General features: G+C 37.5%; 2 protein-coding genes across 8 annotated transcripts in view; both read left to right on the top strand.

Annotated features, from left to right (window-relative positions):
- Positions 1 to 18,523, top strand: part of ANKRD44 (ankyrin repeat domain 44) — a 144,103-nt gene extending 125,580 nt beyond the window's left edge. For 3 of the 6 annotated variants that reach the window (XM_067298904.1, XM_067298905.1, XM_067298909.1), the window contains 10 exons: positions 2,427 to 2,505; positions 3,561 to 3,678; positions 4,731 to 4,947; positions 5,680 to 5,767; positions 7,678 to 7,761; positions 8,602 to 8,747; positions 9,618 to 9,700; positions 10,917 to 10,999; positions 11,436 to 11,527; positions 13,731 to 18,523. In XM_067298904.1, coding sequence (XP_067155005.1) covers positions 2,427 to 2,505; positions 3,561 to 3,678; positions 4,731 to 4,947; positions 5,680 to 5,767; positions 7,678 to 7,761; positions 8,602 to 8,747; positions 9,618 to 9,700; positions 10,917 to 10,999; positions 11,436 to 11,527; positions 13,731 to 13,996 — 1,256 coding nt within the window. In that variant the 3' untranslated portion in view covers positions 13,997 to 18,523. The remainder of the gene's footprint in view (positions 1 to 2,426; positions 2,506 to 3,560; positions 3,679 to 4,730; positions 4,948 to 5,679; positions 5,768 to 7,677; positions 7,762 to 8,601; positions 8,748 to 9,617; positions 9,701 to 10,916; positions 11,000 to 11,435; positions 11,528 to 13,730) is intronic. The other 3 variants (XM_067298907.1, XM_067298908.1, XM_067298906.1) reach the window with 2 other exon arrangements.
- A 780-nt stretch (positions 18,524 to 19,303) lies between these two features.
- PGAP1 (post-GPI attachment to proteins inositol deacylase 1) overlaps positions 19,304 to 20,004 on the top strand; it is a 41,204-nt gene continuing 40,503 nt past the window's right edge. Inside the window, exon 1 of one of the 2 annotated variants that reach the window (XM_067298910.1) lies at positions 19,304 to 19,471. In XM_067298910.1, the coding sequence (XP_067155011.1) occupies positions 19,319 to 19,471 (153 nt within the window). In that variant the 5' untranslated portion in view covers positions 19,304 to 19,318. The remainder of the gene's footprint in view (positions 19,472 to 20,004) is intronic. The other variant, XR_010884536.1, reaches the window with a different exon arrangement.

Raw genomic sequence — 20,004 nt, forward strand, 5'->3', positions numbered from 1 at the left:
CAATGAAACAAAATAGATCAGATGTGTATTTTAAAAAGAACAACAAGAAGCAAAAAAACACTACCCACAGGACATAAAAGAGTAAAGAAATGGAGAACATGTACATTAAACAGAAAGGAAAATACTGGACAGACAGGTTGAATATTTGAACTCTCCTGAAAGGAAAAAGTTGTTTCCAATGTCATGAATTTAGAGGATTTTCAACATGAGATAAATGCATTTATAATCTGTTACTGGAAAAGCACCTGAAGTGTGTTATCACAAGGTAGATTGGCAGAATCATCACTCCTAGAGCTGTGAAAACCTCACCCAGTTTATTCTGTGGTAAAATGAAAGAGCTTTGTATTCTCTCTGTTTTACACTGTGATAAGTAAGCGTGAGGGGAAAATTGCATCTCTCTTCATCTTAGAAGATGTTGCCTTGGTTTTTTTTTCTTTTTTTCTTTTTTTTTTCCTCCTCCAAAACACACACAACTAATTCAGGAAAACATATCCGTCAATATACCATTTAGAGCATTCCACTCAGGCAAATTATGTAGCATTTTATGAGAATTAGCTAGGCAGTAAAGGTTCTGTTCCCAACTATTCTAAAAAGCCAATTGCATACTGATTATTTTTATTATGCTGTTTCGTAACAAAACGTTTTGTTTAGGAGTGTTTTAGCAAAGAATGATGCCACCTATTGGAAACTCTGCATGGTGCCACTGCAGTACTCAACTTTTTATTATTATTATTATCTGCAATGCAAGTGTAAGAGCTAAACTGGAATTTTTTGAGGAAACTAGCAGAATTCTTGCTGAATGAATTCCTTGAGTGACAGTATGCCTTTGCACACACGAAAGGGAACACACACATATATGCACTGTGCCCTGGAGAGAAGCACGAAGAAATATGTGTGCCCTTCCCCATAAACACGCTTGCCTTCGTTCCTTCCAGTCACTCAAGCACAGTTGCTGGACATGACACGTACAGAGACTTGAATGGATGGATCGGATTACAGCATTTTGCAGAGCTCTGTTCAGTAAAAGGATTTGTAACTTTACTAGAGAATAATTCACCTAATGAAGTATTTTTTCCTTTTTCTGTCTATTCCCCTAAGGGAATAGACTTTCTTTTGAACCTATAATATGGAGAATTTTCTTAGCCTAAATTATATGTTCCCTGCATAATTTTATTACCACCAGTCTTTCCTCTGTCTAGCTTGGGGAATCCATTGCAAATGTTTCCCTAGTGCTAGTATTGTTGTTTTGTTGGCAAAAGTAATGTTCCTGGCAGGTCCTGTAATGCTTAGCCATCACTGGGTCAGCTCCTAAGAGTTTCTGGGATTATCTGTTCTAAAACTCATTTACCAAAATCCTTTTCAGACACTGGTGTGAACGGTTATGATTTCTCTTCTTCCTGCTGGGAGAAAGAACAGATATTTTTTCCATAAGCCAGTGACTCACCAGCCCTGCAGAACTGTTTACATGTTATGTATGTGGTATTACTTCGTGCTAAATAACTAAAAACGTCTCTTATTTTTCTGGGTAGCCCAACTAAGGTTATTTTTGGATGAGTGATTTAAATGTTGTGAAGGTGTGCACCCATTTATCTGCCAGAATGATGTGACACAGGTTGTGACACAGGTTTTTGCCTCAGCCCGCAGGGTGTAGGCAGTACGAATGCATGACTCTCATAATAAAAACACAATCTGTATCTACTGAGTACAGAAACTACTGTTTTTTAAAGAAGAAAATACCATTCTGTTCATTCCATGAATTGTATAAATTTGAAGCCTTTGAGCCAGCTGAACATGGATGGGTTTCCAGTGTCTGGCCCTGCAAAAGCTAGTAACTCAGAGCTGGTTTCCAGCAGCAAAGGGTTACGTTTTAAAGAGCAAACCCTGTTTTTGAGAAGTAGCTGTGACGTCCAATGTTAAGTTAGGAAAAACTGGAAAAATCCAACATGAATTTTTGTCATTCTTCATAGATGCTTGTTGCTTCATAACAACGCTGAGGGATTTGCCTGTACAATCCACACAAAATTAATGAGCCTTGTCCGTTTACTTCCAAAACTGATAAAGAAACCTTGGTCTTCCCACTCTGAGGGATTTTGAAATGTTATCTGGTTTAGTAGAAATCTTCTCCATGGTGAAAATCTCAGTTTCTGTTTTACTCATTTGTGATTTTTATACATAAGAAAAATAATCTTTGTACTACTGTGATCCAGAAGAAAAGCGCTCACAAGTTCATTGGTAAAAGTTAGTTGAAAATTGTGGGAATGATAATTTCTTATATTGTGGAATATTTTCCTTGTTTATAAAGAAATTTCTTATCCATAAACATTCAATTGGAAAAGTATCTGAAATTGAGCTTTTGTATTGGTCATGCAAGTAAGTATTTGCTTTGGTATAAGGCAGCTTCTTAGAAATTTTTTGTTTCTTTCTAGTCATCAATGGTCACACACCATGTTTACGGTTGTTGCTAGAAGTTGCAGACAACCCTGATGTGACAGACGCCAAAGGACAGTAAGTTTTCTTTGTGATGTTTTTTTTTCCAACTCTGTGATTCAAATAGCATCTCAGATTGCTCACAAAAAAGCATTTAGCTGAAATACTGTATTTCCTGCGCTTCTCCTTATAGAATTTGGCAGAGACTACAAAGTACACATTCAGTTGATCTAAGCCATGTGGAAAAGATTATTCATTAATCTTAGCTTCTGCCTCAAACTTTAAACAATTCTTCATAGATGCTTAGGGCCAGATTCAATAAAAACTAACAGGCTCCTGAGATGTTTCTTCAGAGTCCTTTTTTCTTTCCAAAACACTGGTATTTCAAGTTTTACTTGGTGTATTAAGTTGGCAAAGTGGGACAGAATATTTATTCAATGTGACACCTAAATCTGAGCTGATCCTACAAAAGCGTTGCTTCTCATTAAAGGATATATAAAGTATAAATATAAAATATTTTTTAAAAGTGAAAATGTGAATGGTTTAAAAAACTCACTTTGGATATCTGGAATATATCCCACTAAGCATATATTTTAAATGGCATTAGTCTTATCTAAAAATAGAAGTAGAATAGATCCCTTTCAGGAAAAAAACGGAAGATATGTTACTCCAAAATTTGGCTTTAATACAGTTTCCTCATGTCCCTTCCTCCCCTTTAAACAATTGCACGGCATTTCCAAAACAAATGCCTTAAGTTGTTGTCAGCTTGGTAACTAGCAGGGGCATTTATTCAGGACGCTTGTGTGTTGGGAAGCTTACGTGTTGCTGGAGGTGACAATAATTGTACGTTATTAAGAGAACAGATTGTCTTGAATGATGCTGCTCTGTAAACTGCTTAAAATGAGTTTGTTTCTATTTTGGTCATGGTGGTTAGTTGTTAAACTTCTTACGAATAATTTCATATAAAACATCTTTGCTTGGGTTTTATGTAGATGAGTGCAAAGTGTGGTGAAAGGAATAGGGTTGTGGGTAGGAATGGAGAGAAGGCAGGGCTTCCTGCCGTCTCTGTTCCCGTAAGCTGACAGTGGCAAGTAGCATGTCATTTTATAGCTGTGACTGCCTTTGTTTTCTAGAACCCCACTAATGCTTGCTGTGGCATATGGGCACATTGATGCTGTTTCCTTGTTACTTGAAAAAGAAGCATCTGTAGATGCAGCTGATCTCCTGGGATGCACAGCTTTACATCGAGGGGTGACTTAATTTTTATGATCCTTAATCATTTGTTTTACTGTGATTACATTTCATTTATAAATACAGGGATACTGAATGGAGGGAACAGTGTAAATGATTGAAAATATGAACAAGCACCATCAACAAGGTGAAAATCAGGACAGATCTGTTCTCAGTAATGCTCTGCTTTTGACTTTATTTCGCATTCAGTTTAATGAATTAGATCAAATGCTGATTAGCCCAGTTTATCTCATCTCTAGAGGCTTTACTGTAGCACTCATTATTCTTATAACTGAGCACATTAGAAATTCTGAAAATAATTTGATTAAAGGAACTGTCAAGCAGTTATTTTCATTTTTCTTGGGGAGGATGGTTCAAATAAGTAAGCCTTATGTTTTGATCTGGAGGCAGTGAAACTCAGGGTACATCTAATCTTTTCTAGGAGTCAGTTTCTTAGCCAGTGTGAAGTCGTTGCAAGAGATACCATATTTATACAGGACTCTCTGATATCTGTAGGAAGCAGTTCAGCCTAGGAGTCCAACACCTGTCTGTAATGAAAGCTATGGCATAAAATTTCTGTTCTGTATTGATACCAATACATGAACATGGCCACGATACCAAAGATAATCTGTGTGTGGTACAGAAGTCACTGATAGTAGCTGGCCAGCTGTTGAAACTGCTTTTTGTATTTCTGATGATATTCTTGCACCTTTTTTTCCGAGTTCTTCCCTCACATTTGGGCATGGTTTTAAGGAGTAGGACTCAGGCAGGTTTTCTGTATCTCACCATTTGTTCATCTGTTTTCTCTCTCTTGAACTCCTGGTGGCTCTTGTGCCTCACTTCAGCAAAGAGCTCCTTCCACAAACTAGTAATCAGTGCCCTTGAAAGACTGCACCAAATATATTTCAGCACATCAGGTTATCGTAGATACTCATGGGAGCAAGGGAGCTTTCATCTTTGCTTTCTGAATCCCAGTTAGGCTGTTGCATGTTCCCAGGCATCAGTCATATGCCCTATATCCTGGGCATAAACCTGTATTATGTCAACTTCTTCACTCATTTCTTTGTTATCAGATTATGACTGGGCATGAAGAGTGTGTTCAGATGCTGTTAGAGAAAGAAGTGTCTATCTTGTGTAAAGACTCCAGGGGCAGAACACCTCTGCACTTTGCAGCAGCTCGGGGTCATGCCACCTGGCTGAGTGAGTTACTGCAGCTGGCACTTTCGGAGGAAGACTGCAGTTTGAAAGATAATCAAGGTTATACACCATTGCACTGGGCTTGTTACAATGGTAAGTTTCTCCCTGTGCATTTTTGTCAAGTTCATCTGTGGCCTCTGTTTTAGGGAAACATGATAACAAAGCAGCCTATGCTTTGAGAAGCTTGAAATGGAGGAATCAGATTATTTCCCCTCTACTTGCTCTTTGTAGTTCACATTGCTACGTCTACCCTTCAGTTCAGAAGCCAGGGAAATTCCAGCGACACATCCCAATCTCTCTGCATTTCTTAGAGGAATATTGCAATTATTGTGCTCATTTGCTCCCACTTGGTTTTACTGAAGTCAGTGAAGACGTTCTCATTGATTTCTGTGGGGCCAGGAATCCCCTTCTGAGCTGTCACCTTCTTATCTGTTGATAAAAGAGACCATCTACATAGTCTGAACTGAATGGGTTATTCTGAAATGGATTATCTGAACTTGCTGCTTAATATAAGGATAAAGCTTCTTAGTACCGTTATTTAAGACCATCTTTGGAGATGTATGAGGCCACATATATAAGCTCACAGAAAAAGAGACTTTTTTTTCCTTTCCTGTTTTTCACTATGTGCCAGTATTAGCCTGAATCTATTCTGGCTGCCCTAAAAAATATTTCTATTTGTTAGAATTTTATCACATAAGAGCTTACATGCACATTGTGTTCAACTTTGAATTTCAAGTGTTAAACTCTAACCTATATAAGCCTAATGTGAATTAGGTTAATTCCTTGCTTTGTGCAAAATGCTATGAAATGTCTGATCTCTTACAGGTCATGAAAACTGCATAGAGGTACTATTGGAACAAAAATTTTTCCGCAAATTCTATGGTAATAGCTTCTCTCCATTGCACTGTGCTGTGTAAGTAGAAATTTCCAGTAACAAATGCAAATATGTTCCATTAGTATATGTCTGGAAAAGTTAGCAGTATGAGAAAAAGAAAGCTATTTTTATTTCAGATAATAGCTTGAGCAAATAATTTTAAACCTGATGATAAAATTGTGTTTATCCTTCTGCTGAAAAAGTGGTAAAATAAAGGGTATTTTTGCATTAATTTGATACATTTAAGCTATGTGATGAAATACTGACTTGTAATTAAAGAACTGCATTTCTGCTCCCTTTCTGGTTTATCTCTTCCCTTGCTTATGACTACAGACCTGGGCTATGGTGCCCTGGGTGTCTGGTCTGTGTAAGTTTGAGCTTTTGAGATCCTTTTGAAATACAGTGGCTGAAAGTGAAAAAACTTGCCCCAAACATGATCATTCTTCTTTAGTAATAGGAACAAAACATAAATGAGAAAAGGACTTTGAAACAACAGTCTATGCCATGCTAGAGTGGTGTTCTATGCAGGCCCTATTTTGTTCAGGATATCCTCAGCTGAATTTTTTCCAGTCTGATTTCCCTGCAAGGTCTCTCTTTCTTCTGAGAAAATCTTTATCCTGAAGGTTTGGTGCATCTTACCCAGCTCCTAGCCAACAGGGTTGATTGGCAATAGAGGCAGACTCTCCATGCAAAGTTCTGGCATTACTTCTGAACAACAAAAAGAGGTGGCTATTATGAATCATTTGTCTGCATCCATGCATATACTTTTAGACAAATTCTTTATTCAGTTAAAGCAGAACATATTCATACAGAACGGATTCCAAGAGAGCAACATCCTAACTTTGCACAACATAACAAATGCAAATGCATTTTACAAATAATAGAAGATTACTTCAGTATGTAGGACCTAACATGCTTATTAAAACATCTAAGCCATCAGAAGAGTAAAGAATTAAGCACTGTGGAACCAAATATAAACCTTCCTACCTCCTGCCAACAATTAGAATGACTGAATTATGAACTCTTTGTTCTATTAGAAGAATGAATATTATCTTCCAGAAATAATGATAGTAGTTATAATTGTGCAATCTTCCCTTCTACAGTCCAATGCCATTAGAAAATAGAAAAGTAATTTATTGGATATCAAGCCTTAGAATTATCAATAATAAAAAATTAAAGAAATGAAAACATTTGAAAAGCACTGTTTTTACTCTGCTTAAAATAAAATCTATAGTGGCTGAAACATGGTTTGTGAAATCTGAATTTCCAGTGGTTGCTTTAAAAAAAAAAAAAATCCAATATTTGTTGTCTTTCAAACTAGCATGCAATTCTCAAAACCATTTAAAAACACATGCAAGTTAAATACAAAAGAACTGCTGCTAAACCAGCTTGGGTGTGTTTGTTAACTGATGTCCTGTACTGTTACCAAATAATACTCATTTTCATAATGAAATAAGACAAATTACTAATAACCAGAGAGAGTGCTGGTTGAGTACCTCCATCAAGTAAGAGTATTAAAGGTATGAGTTGGAAGAGATGTAGGCTTCGATACCTTAAACACTAGAATAAAGTTTTTTATATGTAGGTATGTATGACTCTGTGCTTTCCAGGTTCGGGTGTGTTTGACATTTAGACTATTGTAAAGGATTTTAAGGTATTAAAGTATTAAGGGTTTAATCCAAAGGTTTGTGCTGCACTCTCATTTCACTTTGTGCACAGTGAATTATAGGATCAACTTGGCTGTAGAGATTTGAATCCTTAGTAGTAGATACAGTTTGGTTAAATGGAGAGATGGTGAATGATCAGAAAAGCATTAAGGCAAAGGTATGTTATGACAAATTGTAAATAACCAGTAAGAAATATTAATGGGAAATGAATTAAATTAATATGGGAAAGTGGGAAAAGATGTGGACTTTTTACCTGTTTTAAAAATATCTTTTCTTTTGCAGAATTAATGATCATGAAAACTGTGCATCACTGCTCATCGGAGCCATAGATGCCAGCATTGTTAATTGCAAAGATGACAAAGGAAGGTAATAGTTTCTTAAAGAAATTGCATTTCATCTTCTTGACTCCATCTAGTATTCATAATTTTTTCTTAATCTCTGGAACGAATCCTTATCTGATATGGTTGAGCTAAGACTTGTCATGCTAGCTCTTCAGACAGCAGCTTAAACTGCAAGGAAGTTAAATGGTGGCTTGCTTGTAGGAAGAATACTATGAAATATTCAATGTTGCTGTCAAAAAAAAAAAAAGAAAAAAAAGCATTTTGTTTGTTTAAAACCTCTGTGGCTATAGACTATTTCTCTGAACCTGTTTACTTCCTCTTTAACATTTAAACACATTTATCTTTGCTAAATAGAGTGATACTATGTACACGTAAAAATGCATTTCATTGAAAGCATTAACATTATGCCAGCATTCACAGGGCAAATAACTGAAAATGTCTGTGCAGCAAAATAAAGTGACCCAGACTGATACAGCAAGAGATGCATATCTCTTCAGTCAAACCCTTAATTTATTTGTCACATTGATAATTTCCTCACTGTATAAATGTATTTAATTAATATTGTTGAAGTTCTAAAAATTGAATACTCGTCACTTCCTCTTAATTAATATGAGCTCAAGACCATTGGCAATACAGATTAAGTACTTTACCCTTAGTGATAAGCAAAAGCTAACGTAACACCATCAGCTGGGCTGGTTACCATATGTCCTTAATCTCCGTTGTCCGTACTTCAGTCACAAAATGCCATAGGGAGACAGGGAACAAATTCTAGAGTTCTACAGCCTTCTAGAAAGGGATAACCACCAAAGCGGGTAGAAGTCCTCTTGTGCGCTCAGTAACGTGGTGATGTTGCTGTCCCTGGCAGGACGCCCCTCCACGCAGCAGCCTTTGCTGACCACGTGGAGTGCCTGCAGCTTCTCCTCAGTCACAGCGCGCAGGTGAACGCCGCCGATCATTCAGGGAAAACGCCTCTCATGATGGCAGCTCACAACGGGCACGTAGGTGCTGTGGGTATGTACATCCTTGCCTCGCTTGTCTTGAAGGATGAATGCTACTGCAGTTACCGGTCCCAAGTTGTTAGTCGCTTTTCTTGTGAAAACTAAGGTAGAAGAATAAATTATGTGTATGTCTATAAGAAGCTACCTTCACATCATTAAAAAGTTTCTTCTTCTCAGCAGTCTTTGTGAATATTTGTGCTAGTAAACTCGAGTCAATTTGCTTTAGGAGTGCATTGTAAAGAGCATGCAGGGAGTAGTAATTCTTTTCTCTGTTTACTTTCTTCATTTTATGGGGCAGTGAAACTATATGTTAGGAAAAGATTAGGTGTAATTTTTTTTTTTCTGTTAAAAGAAGTCCTATTCTTGAAATGGCAATATAGGATTTATAACTGGCAGCTATAAGTGGCTACTTTTTCCAAGCTAGTCTACAGACTATAGAGGTAGAGGCTAGGGTTATATTTGCCTATCAGTATTCCCTTTTCTCTATCTTTGACAGCACAGGCTGCATCCTAAATTCATACTCCCAAATTCTTTATATCCACTTAGTCCTTTAATGCATGAGCCACAGTTGTTCCCAGGATAAGGTGATTCAGACAGAATCTGCTGGTCTGCAGATGGGAAGTTCATAGATAAATGAAGATGAGCATATGTTTGGCAATTTGGAATAAAATGAATGAGGTGTTAGCTCTGCCTTTGATTGCTGATTAACTGCACAAGGGTAGTCTGTTCTCATTCATTATTTTCACTTCATGTTCATAAAGCTTACATCACATAAAGGTTTAATTGATTAGTGTGTATAAACAAATATATTGAAATAGGAATAAATTTTCTCCTTTGTTTGTACATGTTCATCTGCCCATTGATTTTTGTTTCTGTACTTTAGACTTTTTGGTGAACATTGCCAAGGCTGACCTGACATTAAAGGATAAGGACTTGAATACACCTTTGCACTTGGCTAGCAGTAAAGTAAGTTGAGGATCTCTGTATGCTTCATATACTCCTCACAATCTGTCTCTGTTTGTGTATGCTCCTAAAAAAAATCTCAGCAATGAATAAATGATGGTCAGACTTGTGGCAGGAGAGAGAACACTGTATATACTGAGCTTTTTCTCAAGTTTGTCTGCAAGGTTTAGTAAATTGAGAAATATACTGCCTCTTATGATTTCTGAAATATAACACTAAGAGAAATGATGGAAAATCCTTTCAGATTTTACCAGTCTCGCTGTAAAATTGTTTAACATAAGTTCGGGGGGGGGGGGGGAGTATTTTTTATTCTTATTCTCCAGTTCCTGTGGAAGCAACCCCAAATTTGCCCTTAAGCTCTCTTAGTAGTGTAAACAGTGGCATTGATTAGATTTGGTAGTGGTATATTTTCCCACCCTTTCTTCCTGTTAACTTCCTCCTCCTGTTAAATCCAATTGCTACTACTGTTTCCTGTTTTTGCAATAAAAAAGTCCATGGGATTCCCTCTCCAGGGACTTTTCTTTTGCTGCTATTCACAGATTGGATTCCAACTATGACTGTATTATCCAAATTCTTAGATACATGAGTCTAACTCAATTCTCAAGGTCCTCCAGGCAGCTCTTCAACTTCAGGGCTGTAAACTTGGCCATCTGCACCTTGCTGTGCTGAAACAGTATCAGAAATGAGGCCCCAATCTGTATTATTTCCAAAGATCTGTACTATTTCCAAAGTTTTTTATTGTTCCAGAGCTCTCATGCTGAAGGGCTTTTGTATTAGTTTAATAATACAGAAAAGCATTTAAAGGCCCAAGAAGTACGGTATTACTTTTTGAGATTAAACCATCTCTTTCTGTGTTACTAAGTAGTTCTAATAATTAATCAGTTGAATGCTCTCTTGCAAGAAACACCAGTCTTCTCTGAAAGCTGAGAAGATGAATTTGTATCTAATGAGTGGAGGGTTGAAAGACAGGTAATTGATAAATGCTTAAATTTGTAAATGTGCTAAAGGATCCTAGTAAAGGCAATTTGTAAATGGTGTTTTAAGGCTTTTACAATTCACCTAGTACACGTTTATAAACTGAGAAGCATGCTTATAAACTAAGAAGCATGTTTTGCATGTTAAATGGACTTACTAAATTTCACTTTTATATGTAACATATCTTTTGCCTTAGTTTTAAATTCCTTAGCAAATGAATACTGTTTTTTTTTTTTTAACACAGGGTCATGAAAAATGTGCCTTGTTAATACTTGACAAGATACAAGAACAGAGCCTTATTAATGCAAAAAATAATGCATTGCAGACGTAAGTATAGCTTGATCCTTTAAAGTTCTGTTGATTTACCAGAAGATTCTGAATTTAGAATTTCAAATTCATGTCTCAGATTTTTTCATAGAACAAAAAATTTAGATTTCAGATTTTTTTCAAGTGCTTGCCCTTGAAAGAACCAAATTTATGTTGGCTTTTCCCTTTATTCTGACTCCTTGGATGCCAAGCCTATGCATGGTCTGGTAGAGAAATAATAAGAGTTCATTTATTTGAAGACTATATCAAAATACACATTCACATGATTTAATGGACAGGCACATATGTTTTATAACTGTAATGATCAAAAGAAGGAAAATATTCTCTTTCTGATGCTGGATATGCTTTAAGCACTGCCTACCTGTTTTTAGAAGGTTTATTTTAAACTGAACTCGAATTGAGCTTTTGTAGACCTCTCCGTATTTTGCTTTTGTAGACCTCTTCATATTGCTGCACGAAATGGCTTAAAGATGGTGGTTGAAGAGTTGCTAGCCAAAGGTGCATGTGTCCTAGCAGTGGATGAAAATGGTAAGTAAAATAATGCCCTTAGACAATCCTCACTAGCGCCCAACAGGTGATTTTACAACTGATTGAAGCAATAGACCTAAAAGCTGGTTAGACAACTTTGACGCTTATATGCTTTCAAGAACAGACAGTAAGCCGTGCGAGTACCTTTAAAAAAAAAAAAAAATACAACAAAACAAAACCTAACACACTTATTTTTTATTTTATATAAAAATGTGTTGTAAGCATCACAGTGGTCCCTTTTACTGTTCATTTTGCATGTACTGTCAACAGCTAGTCTTTTTTAATGCTTGAGTGCAGTGGTAACTTGAATTTCCTAAACATGCAAGAGGCACCGGATAATTCTGACGCCTTGCAGAAGAATTAAGGATTATGCATTCAATCAGCGCATGTTTAATGGGTAGGAAGAAAACCATCAACATATGTTTGATTGTATCCCAGATCATTCTGAGATCAAAGCTTGTGTTTTCCAATTATCTGACCTAATCCAAGATGTGAGTAAAAACTATTGCCTCATAAAATACATGATTAGTTAATTAATCTGATAATTTTGTTTCAGATCTCAGTGAAGTCCTTCCCCAAACACATTATAAAGTCCATAAAGGGGTTCCATACTGTGCTTCTGTAATTAATGTTTTCAAAAATGTCTTCCTGAAATAAGCTGGTGTCTCTTACAATACTGACTTCAAGGCATTAATGTAACAATTCGGTACCTCCATCTTCCCATATCTGTACATAACAATAATAATACTTACCCATTATTGCAAGACATTTGAGATCTATGGATGAAAAAATCTAAGTGGTGAGTATTTACTATTAACCAAATGCAGCTAGGCATACTTGCACGAATGAACTCCACTGAAAGCACCTGGCCCCAACCTCCTGTGGGAGTTAGAGGACAGAAAAAAGTGAACCAGATTAGCTTCTAGCCAAAGTTTTACCTTTAAAACTGTACCTTCAGATCCAACTAATTTGCATATATGTAATGAGTGATGATTACATTTCAACTTGATACACATCTTAATTTGTCTTTTTTTCAACTGTATTAAACAGTTTAAAAGATAGAGAAATTTAAGTACAATCTTACCTAAAGAATATTCACACTTGTAGCTCCATGGGAGAAAAGAGTCTGTTTAGGGTATGCAGTCACTGCAATTAGTGCTTAAATGGATAGTGGGTAGTTTGCTACAAAACTGTGCTCAAGTTTGTCTGCTAAACTCACCTACACTGCAGGTGTTTTCAACTTACCTGAGGCAGTAGGATATCAGTAGCAGTCATTGCCTCAGATTACTGCTGCTGCAGCATTTGAGATTTAGCGATCTTTGCAAGAATTTGTTTGCTTTTAGTGTAAAGGAATATTTGTTGGATAGTGCTGGAGTACTACACAGCAGCCTGCAGAATGGACAGGTAGCAAGTATAGTCAACACACTAGTTTCAAAGATTTGTCACTTTGAACAGGAACCAAGTTAAACTGCAATGAAGACAAACTCTAATAGCTCCCCAGGTCTCTCTGTTTTACTGATATCTTTATTATATTCACTTATATTTAAATTTATGCTGTCCTTCCTGAATACAGTCATTATTCTTTTAACATAACATAAATTTTGGATAACTAACTGTCCATATAATCATACCTGCTATATATGTACCACATGCTCTGGTCTAATTCTTTTCTCTTATAATTTAATTCCTAAATAAATTGCTTTCTGAGTTGAGCAGATACTCAGTCAGTATCAGATCAGTCTTTGAAATTGTTTGTTAATTACTTCAAAATGTTTTTAAACTAATACCTTTTATGTTCTAATGAAAGTCATTGTTCTCAGAATGAGACTTGTTCATATGTACAGAAACTGAAGCCAGTTTCTGTCCCTATTGCTGTATACTTTATGTTCTGTATTTATCATATGGTTTGTGCTGTAGTCCTGTGTTTAGCCAGTGCTTTTATTCATATCGTGAAGTCTGTTTGCTGCCTGTTTTTTAAAAATAGTGCTTGTTGTGGTCACAGTGATTTAAATACTCCATGAAGTGTGTATTTTTCCAGCATGTCTAATTTTAAATAAGTAACACACCTCTGCTGCCTGGCATGATTGTAACTGAACATACATCTCCTGCTTATGAAGTCACCTAGAGATGTATATGAGGAATGCTCAGTGCCATTCTCAATACTCTTAGTACTAACCATTGCCTTGTCTGCATTTGTGCCCAGGTCATACGCCAGCCCTGGCTTGCGCTCCTAACAAAGACGTGGCTGACTGCCTGGCACTCATTTTGGCTACCATGATGCCTTTTTCTCCTTCCAGTTCAATGACGACTTTCAACTTCGTTTGTTTTAAAAAAGACAATTTGGGCAGGACACATCTCTGCGATGGCTCCAGTATGGGTAGCATTAACTCTTATAGTAAGCCCTTGAGTAATAACATAGGAACAGAGGATGGGTACAATGAAAATGATTCTGATTCTGAAACATTTTGACTTTTGGGCATTCAAAACTTTTTACTATTATTTAATTTTACCTTTTTTGTCTTTTTAAAAAGCTTAAATCCCACTGCTATGTTCTTCGTTATTTTTCTTGCCAAATAGGTATTGGAAGATTTGCAGTATTGGTAAGAATCAAGCCTTTAAACAACAAACTTAGGGGGATTTACTGGAATGCATTCCCATTTAATGTTCTGCAGCTTTTCAGCCGCCTCATGTTTTCTTTAGGCCCTAAGTGCCCCTGTGGAAAGTCTCTACCTCTTATTTTAAGTAGAAAAGGAGAAAATGCCTTTTTCTTTGTGACAGCACAAGTAAACAGGGAATTGTTTGTACAAAGTACTTACATATTTAGCTGTACCTTTAGCACACAAATGTATTTCCAATGTAGTTTTTCATAGGTTTCAACCATCAATCCTTTCCTCTGTTTGTCTGTTTCCTAGTTCCAGGGGCTCTGTTAATTAGATAAATTTGTTACACAAACCAAAGGTAAAGTTGTAAATCTTAAAACTGCCTGTATTGCTTTTCTACAGGAAATGAAACATTTTACATTCTGCATGTATTAAGCACTTAAACATACAGAAGGCACTTTTTACAGTTCTTAGTTGCAGCACACAGTTAGAAAAATATACTTATAAATTCTGAAGGCCAAATGCTATTTGTCTCACCATATTTTCCAACAGACATTAGTGGAATCACTTGTGTAAAATGAAAATGACTTGGCCCTTATTTTATTTTATTTTTTTTTTCAATTCAGCACAAAACGTGTATGGTTTATTTGCACTACAGAATTAGGGTCATTAGAAGTTTTTGTCACCTGAGCCATTAACCATGAATCTAATATCGGAAAAAGAAAAATCAGGTGTAGATGGAGGTATATCTAAATATTTATGATGACTTGCCAACTTAAAGGGATTTTTTTTATTTCTCTACACTTAAATAACTTTTACTGTAAACAGTATCAAATTTTAAAATACTTTTGCCAGAGTTTGGATTAACAGAACAGGGCAAAGATAAAGCCATGAAAGTATAACATCAAAAGTTGAAATACCAAACAGCAGAAAATATAAAAATATACCATGCAAGGGATTGGAGATACAGGCTAAAAAGCCTATTGTCACCTGCTTTTTAGAGCAATGTCAACATTGTGAATATGTCTACTCCTTCTGCCAAAGTTTCTAGGTCAAATGGACCCCGATCCTCGTCTGCAACAGATGTACAAAAGGAAGAATGAGACTTTAAAAACAAAAACAAACTAAAAAACAAACAAACAAAAACCTATCATGAACTAACCAGCTGTACCAAGAGGACCAAAATGCTTCAGTAACTAAAAGACTTTGCTACTTTTCCTTTTTTCTTCAAATGTGAGTGACAGAATGAAGTAGTTTTTCTAAACCATAAAAATATAAACTTTTGAGATAATGAATAGTCTTGAGTGTATTTTACATCTTATGACACAGGTTTCAAGTTGACAGCTTGACATTTGTAACTGATGATGTGTTGACCACACTTTTTTTTTCCAGACTAAAGAAAATGTTCATATACTTTTAATGTAAATGTGTTTATATTTATTTGAAATGAAACAAATGCCCAGGAAAAATAACTATGGCTTGTTCTTCTTGTTAGTTTTTGTGCATCCTATTTGGCATAATGCAATACGAAATGTGAATCTAGGCAAGACTGATGGCCTGAGTGGAAAAGGAAGGGCTGATGCACTTCAGAAGTTTGCTGGTCTCATTGCATATAACGCAGAGATAAAGTTCACAGGCTATATTGGTAAAAAGCAGAGAGCAAAACGGCTTTCATCGTTTAAGAGCATAAGAAAGAGATCCAACACCTTGCTAGACATGAGAGAGAACACTGTACAGCTACTTTAAAAAGAGGGGAAAGATAATACAGCATGGAGTAAAGGTGCGAAAGTTCCAGCAATTCACATGCAGGCTGCTGCAGGCCTTAATCTCTGTTAGGAGGATGAGAAACAATCCTCAGTACATATTTTTGCCAGGGTAAGTGAAAAGTAAGGATTTTTATTTTAGTTTCATTTTTTGGCTATGTTCCACTGAATTGCTAAAAGTCTGTTGGCAGATTCCAGTTCTTTAATTAGAAAAAATATTTAACTATATATTAAGTTTATTTTGCCTTGCTAAAATTAAGTATTGTTTCCTTGAACATTAACAAATTTCTGAAGTTTAAATCAAAAACATCACAAGGGATATAGTGTCTCTTAAGGTGAACGTTTCTTTCTCTCAACCCTGCATTTTCTGCAGTGGAATAACAGAGCATCTAAACCCTGGTTTTCTCCTCAGAAATTAGTACAGAATAACATTTTTATGATTGACTTTTCTCAAAGTATTTTGCTTTTGAAAAATTGCAGAATAGCAATAACCACCTTTCTTAAAGCACTGAAAATGAATCAGTTTTTGAAGAGTGATGTTTTCAGTGGTGTCTGTTTAGAGGTGAATGGAAATCCCAAATTTTGCATTTGTTGTTTCTGTGTAGAATGATGGCATTTAAAACAAATACATGGGAAATGGCTGTCACCTGTCTAGCAGCAGGATCAGTGTTTTAATCTTATTTTAACCACAGACACAGGTGGACTGCTTTGCAGAGTTAGTTAGAAGTCTCACCCTTCTATATAGAAAGCTACGCTACCCTACATGAAATTGCTTCATTGGGAGAAAACCAGTCATATTTACAAAGAGGAGGACGTATTATTCCAAGCAGCCATTTAAAAAACTTCAGTACTTTTACTTGCTACCATACAGAGATACTGAAAATATTTCTGTATATTTGCAATACCAAGTAACTCTGGGTAATTGCATAGTACAACAACTGCTGCCTCTTAATGATGTGTATAACATTATAGAAGCGCAGGTGATTACTGAATTACTATGATCCTTCTAGGAACCAAATCTGAACTTTTACTATTGATGAAACTTTTCTATAACCTAACAATGATTTAAGTATGCAATATTCCAGAAATCATAGAAGGATATCATTTGTTTTGTTAGTACCTTAAAGGCATTGGGAAAGTCATGCTTTGAGTATGGTGCACTTAGGAGGAAAACTGTCATGAGTAGGACACTTGGAAGTACTCAGCATGGGCCTATCCCAGAGCTCACATGAGTTATCAGAATCCCTTTACTTGTATGGTAGTACATTAATCTGTAATATAATTTATCACTTGTAGAAATAAATTTGTAATTTAGGACAGGTATTTAAGCACAGGAATAATTTTATTCTTGTAAGTACTCACTTTGCCTTTCTGTGGACTTTTTACAAGAGTAGAGTTAATCATACCTAATTGTTGCACTTAACCCTGGATCCTGCAATTTACAGTGTGGGGACTACTTCTGTGTCTGCACCAAACAAAGGGTATTGTGGGAGGGCAGCAGTCTGCCCACCCCAATTCTGTTAGCAGCATAGTTTAATCTTGAATTTTAACCACAGTTGCAGATGGAATCCATAGCAGGATTGGGTCCCAGATCTCTCTCACAAATACTGAGTTACAACCTCTGGACTGCCTGAAATTGCTGTGAAATAGCTCAGGGGATTTCTGTTCATCGCTACTAAAAGGGCACCATAATGTGTTTGGTACTTTTACGCAGTAAACAACTGCCAGATTATTAAATTAGAACAAACACATAAAATGAATTGTTTATCCATTGTACTGTTGAGAAACTTGGTTATGTATCTTGAGGATGATTTTAAAAATTTTGTGATTTTTATTCTTAGTCATGTAAGAAATATTAGAGTGCCTTTTTATATTTGTGTATTCTGAAACTGTTCTGTGAAACTTGTCTTTTTTTTTCATTTGAGTGTTATAAAAGCAATATATTACCAGTAAATTTTCATTTCAAACCTTCTTTGAATGTATAAAGTGTTTCTTCTTTTCATATGTTCTACCTGCATTGAAATGAAAATTAATATGCTAAATTTCTATAGGAATAATGTATAATTTTGCAGTGCTGAAAATGCTTTCTTATTACACAAAAAGTAAACCTTAGATCAGTGTTATAGGAAGGGGCGTTTTAAACTAGTGACAATCTGAGTGTGTGTATAAAATGTAATTTTATGCGTTTCTTATGCAGTGATCTACATATTAAAGCCAATATCTTATGTTTTGCAAGTTTTGTCTTATATTTTATGCTTTAGCATGTGCAATATATCTTTACAAACCATTGTGATACAAATCTAGTGCCAGTGTTATATTTTGCATAACATATTTGTAATAAACAATATAAAATATTGTTTGATGGTTTCGGTGGGGTTTTGTCAGTATTGTTTGCTTTTGTAAATCTAAGTTTAAGGACTTCAGTAAATGTTATGTACAAAATGAGGAAAAACTTATTTCAGTGAATAATGACTTGGAATCCAACCTGAATTTTCTCAAGCACAGTTTATTAACTTTTTTCAACTACTGAATGCTGTATTAATGTAATGAAGAACCCTAATTGTAAACTACTATTGAAATGCATTCAGATGGTTATTTTTACAAATAAAAATGGTACAAGTACTGTTGGAAAACTGAGTAGTTTTGTTTATTTTAAAGAAGGGGGAGAATGCTTAAGTGTTTAGCATAGTGAAGAAAGATGTAAATGCAACTCTTAAGATAAAGTACAAAGTAGAAATACATATGTAACTGCCTTTTCTCTTAGTAAGTGGATGTTAGTTTTTCAGCTACACGGGAAGCTGAAGCAATAAAGTAGAACAGTATTGCTTTTTTCGCAATATATTAAATACTTTACTGTTAGTTTTCGCTGAGTAGTAAGCCCCTCCAAGTCCAAAACCTGGGTGCCCCATGCATCGAAGCGGGGGGCTGTCCCACAGACCTCAAAATCCAGTAAGTTGCTAAAAGTGCTTAATTAAAAAAAAAGTGGTTTTAAGTGTTTAGTTTTTAAAGCTTCATGGATATTTTGATTATAAGTACTAACAGCTGCCAGGAACCTTAACAACTCCCGCTCCGTCGTCCTCGCCGCATTTCTACTGTCGGCCGGGCGGGGCCCAGCCGCCTGCGAGGGGAAGGAGCCCCTAACATGGCGGACACGCCTCCCCGCGTCGCGCTGCCGCATGGGGCGGGTCCCTGACCTCCCCGTAATGGCGGCCGGGCTGCCCTCGGCCTTCCGCCCAGCTCGTGACCTCCTAAACATGGCGGCCGCGCCCGTGGGCGGCCGGGTCGTGGCGCCAGCCGGGCCCGCCCCCACGGGCGGTGGCGGCGGCCAGCCCCGCCCCGCCCCGCCGTGCCCGTGCGCGCCCAGAGCCCGCGCGGGCGGAGCAGGGCTCCGCGCTGCGCCGCTCCGCACCTCGGCGCGGCGGGGCGCGATGGGGCGGGCGGGCCGCCGGCTGCCCGCCGTGGCGGCGCTCTGCTACGGGGCGCTGGCGGCGCTGGTGCTGTTAGGGGTGCGGGACGTGCTGTTCCTCTACGAGGAGAACCGCTGCAGCATGACCTACATGTACGAGTACCCCGAGTACCTGGTGAGTGCGGCGGCGGGTCCCGCGGCGGGGGGCAGGGCCCCGCGGGGCGGTGTAACAGGTGGGAGCCCGCCGGCCGCTGCGGCAGCGGGACCGCTGGGGCCCCCCTCAACGGCCCCGCGCGGGCCTCGCGCCGCCCGGCGGCCGTTGGGACGCGGCGGTTAGCCGGGAGCGCAGAGCCGCCCGGCTCAAACGCGGCCCTCCTCCTCCTCCCCCCTTCCCCCCCCCTTCCCTGCACCTCGAGTAATTTCTCTTCAGCACTGGGAAAGCTGTGATACAACCTGACGGTAAGCGCAGGCACGCGTACAAAAGAAAGCAAAGTTTGCATTATTTTCAGACTTGTAGTTACCCGATGTCTTACTCGTAGCTGTGCTAAAACCAGGCAAAAGCTCATCCAGGCATTGCAAAGAGAAGAGGTTGGGCCGGATCCTCTGACGACACTCACAGTACCATTAGTGCCCAGTAGGTTAAATCTTCTGGCTCGCTTCTCGGTACTTCCATGGCTTTATATAACGTGAAGCAACTAGTGTGAATAA

This window comes from Apteryx mantelli, chromosome 6 (assembly GCF_036417845.1).
Source record: "Apteryx mantelli isolate bAptMan1 chromosome 6, bAptMan1.hap1, whole genome shotgun sequence".
NCBI lineage: Eukaryota > Metazoa > Chordata > Aves > Apterygiformes > Apterygidae > Apteryx > Apteryx mantelli.